The sequence below is a fragment of the Microtus ochrogaster genome, unplaced genomic scaffold (genome assembly GCF_000317375.1).
Source record: "Microtus ochrogaster isolate Prairie Vole_2 unplaced genomic scaffold, MicOch1.0 UNK35, whole genome shotgun sequence".
NCBI classification, from domain to species: Eukaryota; Metazoa; Chordata; class Mammalia; order Rodentia; family Cricetidae; genus Microtus; species Microtus ochrogaster.
Genome location: NW_004949133.1, coordinates 1415576 through 1432879, shown reverse-complemented (window position 1 = coordinate 1432879; position 17304 = coordinate 1415576). Strand labels below are relative to the sequence as shown.

The 17304-nt window shown below is 40.8% G+C and overlaps 1 protein-coding gene across 1 annotated transcript in view; it reads left to right on the top strand.

The window, feature by feature from the left end:
- Nucleotides 1–17304, top strand: part of Spta1 (spectrin alpha, erythrocytic 1) — a 71097-nt gene that overhangs the window by 30482 nt on the left and 23311 nt on the right. The window contains exons 22-39 of the mRNA XM_005368593.3: nucleotides 1322–1473; nucleotides 2662–2848; nucleotides 3665–3766; nucleotides 4324–4415; nucleotides 5412–5556; nucleotides 6157–6338; nucleotides 6696–6795; nucleotides 6895–7092; nucleotides 8213–8356; nucleotides 10791–10894; nucleotides 11188–11350; nucleotides 11577–11708; nucleotides 12548–12685; nucleotides 12857–12961; nucleotides 13974–14182; nucleotides 14367–14487; nucleotides 15324–15445; nucleotides 16835–16967. Of these exons, the coding sequence (XP_005368650.1) occupies nucleotides 1322–1473; nucleotides 2662–2848; nucleotides 3665–3766; nucleotides 4324–4415; nucleotides 5412–5556; nucleotides 6157–6338; nucleotides 6696–6795; nucleotides 6895–7092; nucleotides 8213–8356; nucleotides 10791–10894; nucleotides 11188–11350; nucleotides 11577–11708; nucleotides 12548–12685; nucleotides 12857–12961; nucleotides 13974–14182; nucleotides 14367–14487; nucleotides 15324–15445; nucleotides 16835–16967 (2529 nt within the window). The remainder of the gene's footprint in view (nucleotides 1–1321; nucleotides 1474–2661; nucleotides 2849–3664; nucleotides 3767–4323; nucleotides 4416–5411; nucleotides 5557–6156; nucleotides 6339–6695; nucleotides 6796–6894; nucleotides 7093–8212; nucleotides 8357–10790; nucleotides 10895–11187; nucleotides 11351–11576; nucleotides 11709–12547; nucleotides 12686–12856; nucleotides 12962–13973; nucleotides 14183–14366; nucleotides 14488–15323; nucleotides 15446–16834; nucleotides 16968–17304) is intronic.

Genomic DNA, 17304 nt, shown 5'->3' with positions numbered 1-17304 from the left:
AGCTTCTTATTGGCTAACTCTTACATCTTAGTTTAACCCATATCTATTAATCTGTGTATCGCCATGAGGCTGTGTCTTACCAAGTAAAGTTCTAGTGTCTGTCTCCGACAGGGCTACATGGCCTCTCTCTGACTCTGCCCTTCTTTCTCCCAGCATTCAGTTTAGTTTTCCCCACCTACCTCTGTTCTACCCTATCAGGCCAGGCCAGTTTCTTTATTAACCAATGGTATTTACAGCATACAGAGGGGAATCCCACATCAACCTTATGTTATTATTGTACTTGCAGAACTAAGTTAATCTTTTCTTTCCGTATCCTTGCTCATTCCTCTTCTGTGACAGGATTACTATTTGATAAAACAACATCTTTAGTGTTGGGAGAAGCCCCGATAAAAGATGATGTGCACCTTAGTCCCAGGCACCTGTAGGGATGAGACAGAAGACTCACTCAAACACAAACATTTGAGGTCAGCCTGAGCAACAAAGAGATACACCATGTTTAAAGAGGAAGAAGAAAGAAAGAAAGAAACGAAGGAAGAAAGAAAGGAAGGAAGGAGAAAGATGGAAGGAAGGAAAGAGAAAGAAATTTATCTTTAATTGACTTGAATTCTTATATGCATATAAAGTCAGTGCTAAAACAATGAATGGAATTTCACAGTATGTGTCTCTTATAAAAATATTCAACATGTAACTATTTTCCTAAAGATCTTTATAAGAAAAGCAGAACTTTTATTTTTGTTACTATTATCGAAAATAAATAAACGTTTTAGAGAGGCAAGATATTTTCATATCAGAAACTCTAAGTAAATTCCAATTCCTCTTTGCCTGGGTCACAGTTCAGAGTGTTTTCTCTAAGAAACGAGACTTCAGAGTGTTTTCTCTAAGAAACGAGACTTCAGAGTGGTTAGTGCGCAAGCACTTGAAGAACTTGTATTAATGAATTTTGGTGAAATTGCTATATTTTAGTGCCTTGGAAGTGGGATGTGAGGAATCAGCTCCTATGCACTGCTATCAAACATAGAGACCATCACCCCAAGAAGGCCCAATTCCTGAGGAGCAGAGTGGCCCAGCCCTGGCTTTTGAGAGCCATGCCCATCTGACATCAGATATTAGATTTGTTAAGTTCAGGAGCAGACCTCCAAATTCCTGCAGCTCCTCCTCGACCCTTTCTGTAATACATGGAAATTATGTGCCATCTATGAGTGATATTTAGCCCTTAACAGCCAGCTGATCCTGTTCCAGGGGATGTGGTGAGAGTTGAAGCCTCTATGGTTTGTGACTTTGGAAGGGTTAAGAAAGGAGTGTGAATCTTTCCTCCCTTCAGGACTGGTGGAAGGTTGAAGCTGATGATCACCAGGGCTTTGTGCCAGCAGTCTATGTCAGGAAACTGGCCCACGATGAACTACCAGGGTTCCCACAGCAGCGACGAGAAGAGCCAATCAACATCCCCCAGCTCCAGCAGCAGATAGAGGACCAGTAAGTTTGTGGGATGGAGACTTTCATGGAGGCTGACAAATACTCCCTGCTTTTCTCTCATGGTCCTGCCGCTTTCAGTTTAGAGATGTAAACTCACACTTTAGTTTGTATATGAAGAAAGGAAACCCCAGGAGCATTAATTGTCTCAGTGTCAGACCTTTAATGAAGCCATGTCTTCCGACTCCTCTGGCAGCCTCCTTCTAAGTCTCCAGACATCCATAAGAATGTTGTATACTCGGGAGGCAGAGGCAGGCGGATCTCTGTGAGTTTGAGACCAGCCTGGTCTACAAAGCTAGTTCCAGGACAGGCTCCAAAGCCACAGAGAAACCCTGTCTCGAAAAACCAAAAAAAAAAAAAAAAAGAAGAATGTTGTATACTTCCATATCTATCTAGCTGGCATGTAGAACTTCTCTCTTCTATAACAAGAAAGTGATGGCAAAAGACATTTTCCTCATCCATCGATATTTTAAAGATACACAATTAAAATATAATTACACAGTTTCTTTCCCTTTCCCCTCTCCCTCTCCCATGTCTCCTCCCTCTAACTTCTCCATGTCCTCCTATTCTCCCCTCCAATTGATGGCCTCTCTTTCTTTGATTATTGATATGTAGATGATAGATAGATGTGAAGGCTTGTAAGTAAAATCTGTTGCATATATTTTTGCTGTGTGTGTATGATTTCATGGCCAATCATTTTGGATTGAATAGCCGATGAGGAGGCTTTTCCCTGGAAGAGGCTAATTCTTCCTCTCTACGTTGTCATGAGTTGATGTGGTTCTTGATCTAAGGGTGTGTGACTCCATAGGTTTTTTTTTTTCCTTTCTGTATTAGCTTGTCTATTGATAGTGTTATTGTTCAGGTCTTGTTTAAGAAGCAATTTCTAGAAGATACATTCTCAGAGAAGGCTTTCAAGACCTCTGGCTCTTACAGTGTTTCTGCCATCTCTTCCAGGATGTTCCCTGAGCCTTGGGTGCAGGAGACACTTCTATTTTTAAGTATTATATTCTTCATCTTAATGTCTGTTTTACTCCCATTTTGTTTCTCTGCTGTTTTACTGACCTCGTTTTGATTTGGTCTTCTTTTCCTTTCTATCCATTTCCTCTTCTAGTTTTCTTACCCTGACTCTCATTTGTTATGCTTTCTGTATTTTTCAACCCATTATTTTCCCTTCTTGATTCCTCCACTCAGATATGACTCCCTCCTGGACCGAGCAGAAGAACGAAGACGACGCCTGCTGCAACGCTACAACGAGTTTCTGCTGGCCTATGAGGCAGGAGACATGCTGGAGTGGATCCTAGAGAAAAAGGCGGAGAACACTGGGGTGGAAATGGATGATGTCTGGGAGCTGCAGAAGAAATTTGATGAGTTTCAGAGAGTAAGCAAGAGAACTTTGTTTAAATGGTTTATTTATTTATTTTTTGGAGGTTTTTGCATCATATTTGTTGGATATCCTCCATGGTGTTTGAGACCTCCACAGTTAATATTCTCACTGATTGTTAATAACTAGAAAGCAAGGGCATCTGAAACTACTCAAGTTAACTTTTCAGCCCCAGTTCCTGACTCTCCAAAATTTCCTAGGGAGTGCAGAGACCTCCCATGATACTTCAAAATTTGCCCTGTGACATACTGTACTAATGAATCCCAGACTGAGATGGGATGTCCCAGGACTCATGTGGGCTCAAAATATGAAGCATTAGTTGTAAAAAGAGATGTGACCTAATTTCACAGCCAGAAAATTACTATTTACCTCCTGAGAACCCTTTCATTGATTTTTCTTCACTCATATTTATTCTATTATCTCAAATAGCATAAGTATAAATCTTCTTCCCATCTCTTTTGTTATTCTTCATGTGGAGATATGCATATATATTGGCATGTAGGCATATACCTGGGGTTTAAAATGTTTTGATAATATAAATTAATACATGGAAAATAACTTAAGGAAGTTAAGATAAATATATACACTTCATACTCCAAAAACTAAAGGTTCTGGAAAGTATTGGAAAACTGCCTGGTATCAGAGTGTTTATGGGCACAGTGCGGTGCCAAATGACAGAGTAGTATGTGTATCACAAATGATGTTAACCATTTGTTTTAGTAGCATTTAATTAAATGTGAGCCCAGGTAGCAGGCATGAATGGCAAGTCGAAGAAAAAGAGTTCTAGTACTTTGGATGCATTTTCTTCTCCAGGATCTAAAGAGCAATGAGCCTCGGCTAAACGATATCAACAAGGTAGCTGATGAACTGCTGATTGAAAAGCTCCTGACACCAGAAGGTGCTCACATACGACAGGTAATCACAGGCTCCCTCCATTCCTGCTCAAGGCCAGACTGCGTTCTGGAGTCCTTGTTTTACATTGGTCGATTTAACTTCTTATTCCAAAGACCAGAGTGGAAAGGCAGTGTGAAACTGGTTGTAGAAAAGACCAATGAGAGGAGACCATAAATGGTCCAGTTATTTTTATTTGTCTCAGAGAACTTTAATAATGCAGATCTACTTAGTGTTTACTTCTGTGTTTTCACACATAGTTGTTGGAGTGTGAAGGACAAAAATTCTGAAATAATAAATTCTTAGTATCTTCAAAAGGCAGTATCAGGATGCTTAGGGGCTACAGAGGTGTTCTGTTGGTAATGGGTTATTGAACAAATTATGAAGAGCTAATTTTGGATCCCCAGAACACATTTAACAAGCAAGCACCATAGAACTTGGTTTTCTATCTTAAAACCATGCAAGGGAGAAACAGAGCTGTGTGCATTCTAAAGGGCTAACAGGAAAGCTGAAAGTGACTTGTCAGCACTAAGCTGTCTGAAGAAGCTCTCTGACCAAAGCCACATGTCTTCTTCTTTAAGGAGTTGAACACCCGTTGGGATTCCTTGAAGAGGCTGGCAGATGAGCAGCATCAGCTGCTAAGCAGCGCCCATGCTGTTGAGATGTTCCACAGGTAAGAACCTTCACACTTGGATGGTACTGCTCTGCTGCAGCCCCCGCAGCGTGCCTTTAAGTCTGGTCCCTATGGGGAAGGGCTGGTAGTAGATAGGTCTCTTCTTCAAAAAGAGATAGTCTGCCAATAGACCAGATTTGTCTTCAGCAAATTTTCCTCACTGGACACACTAGACACCTCAAGATAATCAAGTTCAATATTCAATTGGGCATAACATATAATTTGAGATTTAGCTATCATTCCATAATAGAGAATCAAGTTTGAAGGATAAATTGGGTTTAAGTCATTATGTTCTTGAATGAGAAATGGAAAGAGAATGGCAGAAGATATAACACCTCTTTTTGCTATATTTTTCTTTTTATTTACTCCTCTCTCATTCAGTACATTATGACATCAGCCTCGCTTCCCTCCACTCCTCCCAGCTCCTCCCACCTCCCTTCCTCCTCAGATCTATGGCTCCACCATTTTCCCTTCAAAAAAACAGCAGGTCTCGTCAACCACTCAAGCTACTCCTGCAACTTTTGTAATGCTTCGTTCTCACATCCACATCTGTACTAAGAAACACACACTTACAAGTAAATGATAAAGCAAATTAAAAAGAAACCAAATACTTTCATGCATATGAATGTGATTTTGATGATGCCAAAAGAAAACAGAGACAAGGATGGTTATGGCTATTTAAAATGGCTTACAGTGCAAAAGTATGAAATGTGTCGTTTAACCATGTGGTTCTGCAGTTAGTATACTAGGTTCAAACTTGCGCTCCACCATCTGGTAGTGATAGCATCTTGAGAAATCTTTAAACTCCTGTGTTCTGATACATGGAATGGAAATAATAACAGCATCTATATCTCTTGATCAAAGCAGCCTAAGTACCAGTATGTCACGAAGGAAGAGAATGATTTGAAGGTGGTGGTGGTACTGGCTTCCTTGTGAGCCAGCCCCTCTAGGAGAAGTACATCATTCTCCTATGTCCTTCACTCTTTTGTGTTCCAGAGAAGCAGATGATATCAAGGAACAGATTGATAAGAAGTGTCAGGCTCTTAGTGCTGCTGACCCTGGTTCTGACCTGCTCAGTGTCCAGGCCCTTCAAAGGCAGCATGAGGTCTTTGAGAGAGACATCATCCCCCTGGGAGAAAAGGTGATATATATATATATTTTCAATCCTTCTCCATACTTTCTCCAAGTTGATGCCTGTAGCAATGTGCCTTTCTTTGGGTCTCTTGACAAATCCATTATACTTACACACTTTTAAAATCTTGCATTATACTAATTTTTGTACACTCTCCCTCAGGGAAAAACATTAAAATATCATGCCCTCTGTGCATCAACACAGGAAAAACTATTGAACTTTTACTGTCTAAATGAATACTTTAGAGAATGTTGAGTGAATAGACTTGCAACCAACCGTGGAAACAAATGCCAAGGAGAAAATGAATATTCGTACCTAGTAGAATCAGACTATGTCTAGGTATTAGGGAGTTTTTCCTCGGTCATTAATTAAGTAGGATTATTGCTACCTCAGAGCTGAAGAGGGAAGATTGAAACTTTCCATATACATTGGAGGCAACCTATAACTTGGCATCATCATACAGAGCACAAATGTTTTCATATGAAGAATTAAGACCCAGAAGTTTGCAGAATTGATTTAAAAGGCAACAACAATGACAGAACAGCAAAAGCAATTTTGTATGGTTCAGGGAACCACCATGCTGCTATCAAAATTCTTCTGTTTGTCCAGGTGACCACACTGGGGGAGACAGCTGAGCGTCTCTGTGAGTCTCACCCAGATGCTACTGAGGACCTGCAGAAGCAGAGAAGAGAGCTGAATGAGGCCTGGGATACCCTACAAGGTCTAACAAATGATCGAAAAGAGAGTCTGAATGAGGCCCATAAATTCTTCCTCTTCCTCAGCAAGGCCAGGTAAAGCTCAAAAGGCTGACATTCACCAGGCAAGATGGGCAGTTTCTACACATTGCCCTGTGTAGAGACCCTAGGAATAACCTGGATACACATGTTATTCACTGATGGGTTACGAAGAGTGGATCTAAGTGTCATCTCCAGTGAGGCACAGAAAAATCAGGTTTAATGCTTCAAGCCCTAAAATACCATTTTCTTTAAGGATGTGAGGTAAGCCGGCCAACTGAGTAAGCATCTGTAAAGTATATAATATATACTAGATGTTGCCAGGAGATGAGTTTGGGGCATAGAGTTTCTTTCTGCTGAGGCAGAAAAAAATAAGCACAACCACAATTGATCCTAATATATTTCCTTCTTCAGTGATCTGGAGAATTGGATCAAAGGCATTGGTGGCGTAATATCATCACCTGAGCTGGCTGAGGACTTAACTGGCACAGAGATCTTACTGGAACGTCACCAGGTACGGCTATTGACCACTGATGTAAAACTCTCTCCTCGCTTCAGAATTTCCTACAGTCTTCTCCATCACCTTCCCTCACATTGCCTCCTTTCCCCATAGGAGCATCACGAGGACATGAAGGGAGAGGACCCCACCTTCCAGGCCTTAGAGGACTTCGGCACAGAACTTATAGACGGAGGCCACCGAAACAGCCCTGAAATTGAAAATACTCTTCATGATATTAAGTTAAAGAGAGACGAGTTGGAGAAGGGTTGGGAAAACCGCAAGAAGATGCTAGACCAGTGCTTAGAACTTCAGGTATAGAATTCTCCATATAGTGAGTGGTTTCAGATGCTGATTGCAGACATTCACTGTATTAGACTCTGTGAGCTGGAGACGCCAGCGTCTCTTGGTTGCGGCACACTGCACTCTGTGCTGTAGACTGAGCATCCTTATGTTCTAGGCTCTTGTTTCTGTTAAAAGAGACAAACAAGTGTCTATGCAATGGCTCAGTGGGTAAAGCTATTTGCTGAACAACCTGATTAGCTGAATGACATTCTAGAAGACATGTAGAGGGGGAGCTACTCCACAAGGTTGTCCACTGACTTTCCCATGCACAACCTCCCACAACCCTCTCTCTCATACATGCGCAGATGCATTACTACTAATAATAATAAATAACTGAAGTTTTAAAAATTAAAAGCTTTTTTAAAAGAGTGTGCAAAAGATAGCAATCAGTCTTATACATAAAAGAGGTTATTGTCATTAAATACAATTAAGTAACTAGCTGAAGGATTAGTTTTCAATAAGAACTTCTGTGTTCAGGTCCTAGAACTACAAATATCCTTAGAGTGTGTTTCTTTACGTAAGAAGTACAGATAATTCTAATATAGGGGATTTTTACTAACAAAATAATGTATGAATATTTTGAGGATAAAGAGGAAGGGGTGATCATAAATTTGAGGGAGTGTTTGGAAATATCAGACACATCTACGGGTAATATCTGACAAAGTTTTGAAAAAGTAACCAGCTGAAAGTTAGACACATGGAAAATCTCAGAACTTAGATCCTTCCTTTAAGGTTAATTTCAGCCGCATACTGAGTTCGATGACATCTGAGGCTACCAAAGAGTCTGTCTCTGATTTTAAGAGGTGGGGGGAGATAAAGGAGAGAGCCAGTCAGTAGTTACTAGATGTACCATATAGCGACAGTATCCTCACATGTACTTCATTTGCTATGACTTATAAAACATGTAAGCAAATTGTAAAGTAACAGTATATTTAAGACTCATTAAAAGGATGCTTCATCAGAGGATATACCGGGTCTGGCAAGATGCTCTGTGTCATCACCACTGAGGAGGAATAAAGTCACTTCCTTGGCCCCTGTAGAGTAACCAACCGTATGTTTGCCTATGATTTCACCTATTCACCCCCTATAGTTGTTCCGAGGGAACTGTGAGCAGCTGGAGAGCTGGATGGTGGCACGTGAGAATTCCCTAAGGTCCGACGACAGGGATCATTTAAGCAGTCTCCAAGCTCTGATGAAGAAACGGGATGATTTGGACAAAGCAATCGCTGCCCAGGTAATAATCAATATTAAAATTCCAGTACCAGGGGCTGGAGAGATGGCTCAGTGATGAAGAATGCTGGCTGTTCTTTCAGAGGGCCTGGGTTCAGTTCCTGGCACCTACATGGCAACTTACAACTGCCTGTAACTCTGCCTCCAGGAAATCTGGCACCTTCACACAGACATGCACGTAGGCAAAATATCAACATGCATAAAATAAAAATAAATAAATCATTTTTAAAATTTCCAGTTCCAACTATTGTTGGGAGCCATGTGGCCTAGTTACAGATCAGCATATAAATGCTTGTCCAAAGGGTCTCTAAGAGGCAAAGTCCGTGGAGATGGTCTCTCATTTAGCAAAGATCAGTAGACCTCAAAACAGCACAGAATACAGCTAAGACCACGCAGCCAGCAGCCACTCTTATGTCTCATAATGTTGATGATGCTCTTGGCAGATTTTAGTTTTACTTTGTCAGTCGCTCATGGGACACAGATGGAAACATTCCCAGGAACCCCACTTTTTTTCTCAAATATTTTCCCTAAAATTCTTTGGTTACTGATTGTTCTCAGGTTCCTTATAGAAAGGCTTAAGCATTCATGACCCTTTTATATAAAAAGGGAACAGTTAGAGAATTGCAACCCAGCCGTATGCAAGTAGTTCATGGCAAATCACCCTCATGTCTGGAAACATGCTTTGTTAAGATTTGAATATTATTGTTCTTGAAAATGCATGCCTATGTTTATCACCTTTTAGTTTTGTAAGGACAGGAGATGCTTGGCCCAATATTTAGACAAGCTAACAAAATATTGAGCATTATTTTTAGTTTAAAAGTTATTTTGATGTAAAAGTAAGAAAAAAAAACATACTTATTTTTACCAGAGGTTAACCATAGAGGGTGAGGAAAACATGCATTTTTTTGAAGTATAAGTAAATATGAATTGAGGTATTCATAGCCAGTCATTTGTGGGAAATTCATCTAGTGGGCAGACACAATTCTTTTGCTGACACCCTTTCCCACTCTCAAGGAACCCAGACTGTAGTGAGACCACAGCAAACTATTATAATAATAACAGATACTATATGCCCTTACCTAGTCTTCTGATTTTTAAGGCATTTTACTTTGCATTTGTTTCTCCTTAAGCATTGTTTTTAGGCTTGTTAATTGTGTGTCATAGTGGGTTTCCTATGACGATCCATGTACATACACCATGTTTTGAACATAGTCATCTCCGGTTACCTGTCCTTGTCCTCTGCCCACTCCTACACTTGCTGTCTTCCCTCTCAGCTCGCCCTTGTTCATTCTACTTCCATATATTTTTTTCTTTTCTTCTTTAATGGCCTGTGACATTCATGAGGTTGTTGACTGGAACATGGTGTAAGCTTGTTTATACGAAAAAGAGGCCCTCACCAGTAACTACACCATAGAAGCAGATACCTCTCCATCACCCACAGAACTGTACACAAATCCTTAGGGATAGGCTGGGCTCCATCAGTCCTGTCTTAGACAAATGTCCTTTAGCAGCTTCTCCTGTCCTTCTCCTTCTCCTGTCCTTCTCCTTCTTCTTCTCCTTCTCCTTCTTCTCCTTCTCCTTCTTCTTCTTCTTCTTTGGTTTTTTGAGACAGGGTTTCTCTATAGCTTTGGAGCTTGTCATTGAACTAGCTCTTGTAGACCAGGCTGTCCTCGAACTCACAGAGATCCACCTGCTTCTGCCTCCCAAGTGCTCGGATTAAAGGAATGAACCACCAGCGCCCAGCTGGGGACCCTAGCTTCTAGCTTTTGTACATGTGCTTTTGCATGGGTGTTGAACATTGCAGAACCAGAAAAGTAGACTGATGCCTATCAGAAAGGAAGGAAGATTCCTTAGGCACATGTAGATCACATGTGATGTGAAAGTGAGCAGGAATAAATACTGGGGGTAGAAAGCCTGAAAGACACAGAGAAAGTACAGGGATATGGGAAAGAGAAATGGATTAGCATAAGGGTCAACCAAAACTAAACATGTATAAAACAGTCACAGGAAAATTTGATACTTGATAAGCTGATCAAAAACTAAAGTAAAATAAAATAGTTTGAATGGGTGTCACCTGTGTGGGTAGATGGCATTACTCTCAGCAGTCTCGTAATCTTCAAGTCACCCTTGATTCTTACAGACAATGATGGAGCAGGAAGAAGAGGTTGAAAAATTATGTCTGGACATTTGGCTTTCTCATATTAAGGTCTCCATTATTATAAAACACAGGTTTTAGAATTAAAGGTGACTTCATGTTACTCTCTATTTTAGCATTTTACACAACACAGGATTCATCTTTACAATAACCATGAGAAAAGTTTGGTATATAGGGAAGTTAGTACTACACACACACAATGTTTATCTTTAGGGTAGATCCTGGAATTATATCAAAGACCTACTCACCAGGCACCTGTGTTCTTTCACTTCCTTTTTTGCAGGAAGGGAAGATTGCTGACCTAGAGCATGTTGCCACAAGGCTCATAGATGATGACCACTATGCCAAAAAAGAGATTGCTGCTCGCCTCCAAAGAGTGCTAGACAGGTCTGGCCTGCAAAGTCCCCGCTCGACATCAGCATCATGATAAGGAGATACCTTTAAATTCTTGTCCTTTGGGCATTTATTTCTTAGGAAACCTCCTGTTCTAGACTTGCAGCATGAAAAGCATAAAAGATACTTGATAGGTTACTTTGCTTAACCACTGGGTTATATGCCTGAAAAAGTGAGCGTCTATGAAAGGTCAAGGGTCAGGTTGGAAGAGGGAAAATGTTATATATGTAGCATTGGAGCAAAAAAAAATAATGCTGGGTAAAAAATGATCTGACCTCATCTTTTAGATGGAAATCTCTCAAAGAACAGCTGCTTGCTGAACTGGGAAAGCTCGGGAACCATGCTGACCTGAAACAGTTCTATCGTGACTATGAGGATATAGAAGAATGGATTGATGAGATGCTGCCCACAGCATGTGATGAATCCTATAAAGACGCAACTAACATTCAGGCAAGTTCAAAATAGAAATCGTGAAAAATCTCTCCACTCTCACTAATGTTTGAATGATCACACACAGTAGGTGGCTGGTTTAGTTTTATTGTTTGTTGTTGTTGGGGGTGGGGGGGGAGGCACAGTGGTTGTTTTGTCCCATTGGTCTAATCATGCTTTTCTTGATGAGTCTCCAATAATGCTTCTCTAGATGAGCAGCTGATGTAGTTTTTTTCTTTGCCTTTAGAGGAAGTATCTGAAACATCAGGCCTTCGAAAATGAAGTCAATGGTCGTGCAGAGCAGGTTGACGGGGTCATCAGTCTTGGGAACTCCCTGATTGAGCGGGGCGTATGTGATGGAGATGAAGAGAACATGAAGGTAAAGTGTGTGCTGAGATAAGTTTGGTCTTCAGAGGCCACTGAAGAGAAGTCCTTCACGCCTTCAGTATTTCCTGGGTAGAAGTAGAAATATAGGCACATTTCCTGGAATCCCAACAAGGCTTCCAGCTTAACCATACCTGTTTGACATTTTCTCTTTTCTGCCAAGTACCTTTTGGCATTCAAACACCAGCCAAGGAATGAAGCTCAGCATCCTGGTTTCAAACTTCTCCTTTCACCTCACACCGGCTGTTTCCCAGATTCATATTACTAGTTTGAAATGGATGACACTCAACTAGCACCATTGCACTTAGACTCTCCCCTACATTATCCCTGTTGGCAGAGGCCAATAGTTCATTTTCTGACTGCCCTGACTCAAAATAATCGCACCGAAACTATATTATTTGCAATACTGTTTGGCCAATAGCTTAAGCATATTTTTAGCTAGCTCTTATATCCTACACTAACCCATCTCCACTAATCTGTGCATCACCATGAGGTTGTGGCCTACCAGTAAAGCTTCAGCAGACTCTGGCAGAGGCATCTGTCTCCTGATGTGGCTATATGGCTTCTTCCTGACTCTGCCTACTCTAGATAGATAGATAGATAGATAGATAGATAGATAGATAGATAGATAGATAGATAGATAGATAGAGATAGAGATCTCTTTCTGCCTGGCTTTACTCCATTTAAGCCATTGGAAGAAAGCAGCTTCTTTATTAACCCATGGCAATAAAACATATTCACAGCATACATCACTTCCCACATCAAATCCCTTCAAGTTCTTATAGGGCCCAGAATTCCAAGGACTATAATGAGTTCTCACTCTCTTGGACCTAGGAGCAACTGGACAAGCTAAAAGAAAAATGGGACTTTCTCCTAGAGAGAACAACTGACAAAGGGCAGAAGCTCAATGAGGCTAGTCGCCAGCAAAGGTTCAACACCAGCATCCGGGACTTTGAGTTCTGGCTTTCAGAGGTAACTGTACCTGAGAATGATATGAACATTAGAACTTAATAAATACCCTTTAAGTAATTTAATTTATATGTGAATTATTTTCTTGACCCTTCTTGGTAAATATCTGAGAACATTCCTTAAATAAATACAGTTTTCACCTAGAATCTTTGCTTCCCATTTCTCTGGTCCCAGGCAGAAGGCTTGTTGGCCATGAAAGATCAGGCCAGGGACTTAACCTCAGCAGGAAACCTACTTAAGAAGCATCAGCTACTGGAAGCAGAGATGTTGGCGCGAGAGGTAAGAAGCGGTGGAATCTCACTCCTCTGGACAGGGTGGAAATATTTACGACCTCCTATCTTAGGAGAGTACTTGAGAATACAGCCTTGATATCACTGACCAGCAGCCATTGCAGTCAGGTTAAATCCATGGGAGGCAGAGTCATTGTAACAGTCATTATCACTTACCACTGAAGCCACTGAAACATAGGCTTCAGACTCTGGGAAGTGGATCCTGAAAGTTATCTTATTTATCATTTTGCTAATGAATAAACTTACTACTTTCTGAAATTACACACTTGAGCTGAAGGAAAAGAGAAGTCAGCATTATAAAGGAAAGGAAAGAAATAAAGCCAGATGAGAGAATGCAATAAGAATGAAACACATCAATAAATACATACGTATGTTCTATGGAGGATTCCAGTTACAGCCTGACCTGTGGCAGTAAAAAAAATTCTGACAGGATTAACTATTGATTACATACCAGATACTTATATAAAATTAGTTTTACTTAGTAACCAAGATACACATTAAGAAGTCAAAAAGCCAAAAGTTTTCTGGTTTTGTTGTGTCAGAACCTTGTAATATTTTCCATTACATAATTATTGGGCTGCACTAGCATGAACACAAGCATAAAGGCACTGAATGTATTGTGGGGTCAGCCCAAAAATACTACAAAAGAGGGCACTGTTGAATACTTTGACCAGTTGCTTAGTAACTATCAAGTGCAGCACTGTGAAGACGGCTGTGTGTGGGGAAGGTTATTCTTGGTGGTGAGAACAGGAAAGAATATAGATAGGCTAGTTTGACTAGAAATAAATGTGATCTGGAGTAATATAGGCATGATATCTATATTGATGATACACCTCTTACCCAATTACTTTGTGTGAAACCCTTAGTCATGTATATCAAAATCAGTGTCTTCGAAAGCCATCTTTTCAATCTAGTTAAGGAAATAGACCCACTATTGACTGAAGTATAGAGTCTATATAATTACATATTCCTTCATTCACTAAGCATGCTGGATTTTCTAGGACCCTCTCAAAGATCTGAATAATCTGGCTAAGGAGCTGATCTCCAGTGGGACTTTCAACATTGACCAGATAGAAGAGAAAATTAATGGTGTCAATGAGCGCTTCAAAAATGTCCAGAGCTTGGCAGCTGCACACCATGAAAAGCTGAAAGAGACCTATGCCTTGTTCCAGTTCTTTCAGGACCTGGATGATGAGGAAGCCTGGATAGAGTATGTATCGCCTCCTCCCTGTGTAACCCCCAAACAGATTTAATTAATTTTTATGTCAACAATTCTTTTAAACCTCTGCCTCACTGAAAATAAACATTAGTTTCAGTTTTCATCTTCAGTGTGTGCAGGCAAGAAATCCAGTGCAGAGGGAGATTTTTTTTTCGATTTTCTTTCTGGATCTCAGGGAGAAGTTGTTGCGAGTGAGCTCCCAAGACTATGGGAGAGACCTTCAGAGTGTTCAGAACTTACTGAAGAAACACAAACGCCTAGAGGGAGAGCTCGTGGCACATGAACCTGCTGTCCAGGTAGGAATTGAATGTCAGACCTAAAGAGACACAAATCACTTAAATGAAGTTCTTCACATCATAGTTAGATAAATCCATACAGTAAAATGCAAAAGCAGTGTTCAGACATAGCTATTCCTCATTCAGTTCATAGAAATTCTTCTCTTGGGCATATTTTATGTTCTCTGAATAGAAGATTCTAGATAGGATGCCAAGATCTTTCATAGAATGTTTAATTCTGACACTGATGGACAGTCACTGACATTTGGGATGTGGACTGAGAAGCCTGTAAAAGATAACTCTGATTCTGAACTGGCAAGCAGAGTCCCACGTGACTGTGAATAACAATGGCACTGGGTTTTGATTCTACTGCATGGACGGCCTTTGTGGGAGCCTAGTCTGTTTGGATGCTCACCTTCCTGAACCTAGGGGAGGGGGAAGGACCATAGACTTCCCATAGGGTAGGGAACCCTGACTGCTCTTTGGACTGGAGAGGGAGGGGGATGGGAAGTGGGGGGGAGGGAGGGAAGTGAGAGGAGGGAAGGAGATAGAAATTTTTTATTAAAAAAAAAGAATCGTAATAAAAAAAGAGAAAGAAAAAATAACCCATAAGGAATAACAAGTAGAGTAGGCTACTGGGTTTCTTGGATGTTTGTCAATATATTTGGAAACATTTAGCATAGAAGATATTGCTTTAGCTTTCTTCATTTTACCAGTATCCCAGGACCTATTTGAGTCCCAGGAGCACATGGATAATCTGGCATTAGGAAAGAAAGACTAGATCCTTTGCCATGAATTATGACCAAATGAGAGGAGGAGATTATGGGATAACATAATGTGGAATATGTGTTCTTTAGAATGTCCTGGATACAGCAGAGAGCCTGAGAGACAAGGCTGCTGTGGGGAAGGAGGAGATTCAGGAGCGGCTGGCTCAGTTTGTTCAACATTGGGAAAAGCTCAAAGAGTTGGCCAAGACCAGGTGAGGTGGACTATAGAAATCCCAATGAGGCTCCTGTGTTGGGGGAATTAGACTGGTGTTTGGAAGACATGTTTCAGCCCAACATGGTCTATAAACCCAAATCTATTTTATTAATTCTGCCACAAACACCAAGTTCCTCATGAACCTGTCCTCTGGTGGCTATGGGCAGACATTTCTTTCTGGGGAATAAAAGGAATTTACCAGAATGGAGAGATGGCTCAGCGGTTAAGAACACTTGATACTCCTGCAGACAACCCAAATTCAGTTCTCAGCACCTATAATTGGATGCTTGACAATCATTTGTAATTCCAGTTCCAGGGAATACAGGGCTGTCTACTGGCTGACAGTCACCAGCATGTGTGTGGTGACTTAGTTAATACTTCTACTGCCATCATAAAGCAAAGCAACTTGGAGTAGAAAGAGTTTATCCTGGCTTGCAGTTCCATGTCACATTCCATCACTAAGGGAAGTAAAAGCAGGAACTCAAGCAGTGCAGGAACCTGATGCAGAGGCTATAGGAGATGCGGCTTACTAGCTTGCTCCCCATGATTTGCTCAGCATGCTTTTCTATAGCACCTTGAAACACCAGCCTAGCATTATTACTCAGGCATATATGTTGCACTGAGGCCACTTGTTGGTTCGCGGCTGCTCAACCCTGAAATAATCACACAGAAACCATATCATTTAAATCACTGCTTGACCCATTACCTCTAGCTTCATATTTGCTAACTCTTACTCTTAATTTAACTCATCTCCATTAATCTGAGCATCACCATGAGGTCTTGACCTACCAGCAAAGTTTCAGCACATCTGTCTCTGGCAGCAGCTCCATGACTTCTCTTCACTCTGCCTCCTTTCTCCCAGCATTCAGCTTAGTTTTTCCTGTCTAGCTCTGTTCCCCTACAGCTCTGCTATAGGCCCAAAGCAGTTCCTTTATTTATAAGTGATAATCACAGCATACAGAGGGAAATCCCACATCACATATACACATGCGCATAACTTTTTAAAAAAATAAGTGTTTTTAAAAGCAAGGATCTTTTCTTGATCTTATCCTTCATCAAATAAGAGGAAAGATGGTGCTTGATATAGAGAGCCACTGCCTCACTGTGGAGTGTTCATGATCCTGAAACTTTTGTTTGGGTAGAATTTCCTTCTTTTTGTCAAAGTTTCAATGCTATTGCAAAACAAAATTCAAGAGCACTAGTCTCTCCTGTGTCATGGGAGATCAGCACCACTGACCAATAGGGATGTAGACTGTTCTTGTCCAGTTAAACTGTGTCTGTCCTTAGAACCAGTGATTTTTTCTGGAATGGAATTATGCTACCCCACTGTAGCTCCACAGTTTACCTGTCCCTTCCTACTTCTGTTGGGATGACCACCTTGTTACAGAGGGGCCCAGTTGGAAGAGTCTCTTCAGTATCTGCAATTCATGGAGAACGCAGAGGAAGAGGAAGCATGGCTGAGTGAAAAGGATGCCATGGTCAGCCGAGGGGATTCTGGAGACACACTGGCTGCTACTCAGGTAAAGAAAAGGCAGAATGAGTCAACTGTTTCATCTCTTTCATTTGGATCTCTCCTTGAGAAGATGGTATTTTCACCTGTAAAAATTAGAGCCTGTCTCCTGGGTTAAAGAAGTGTGAAGGCTCTGTTAATTTTAAATATGATAGAGTAAGATCTGATTTGTCTCAAGTTATGGAGCCAAACAGGGATGAAAGCAGAATTCAGAACTTAGCCTGTGAACTGTCTACATAGAAGATATGGTGAAAGACCTTTCCTTATAGGCATGAGTCTTTACAGTGAGTAGATAGATAGATAGATAGATAGATAGATAGATAGATAGATAGATAGATAGATAGATA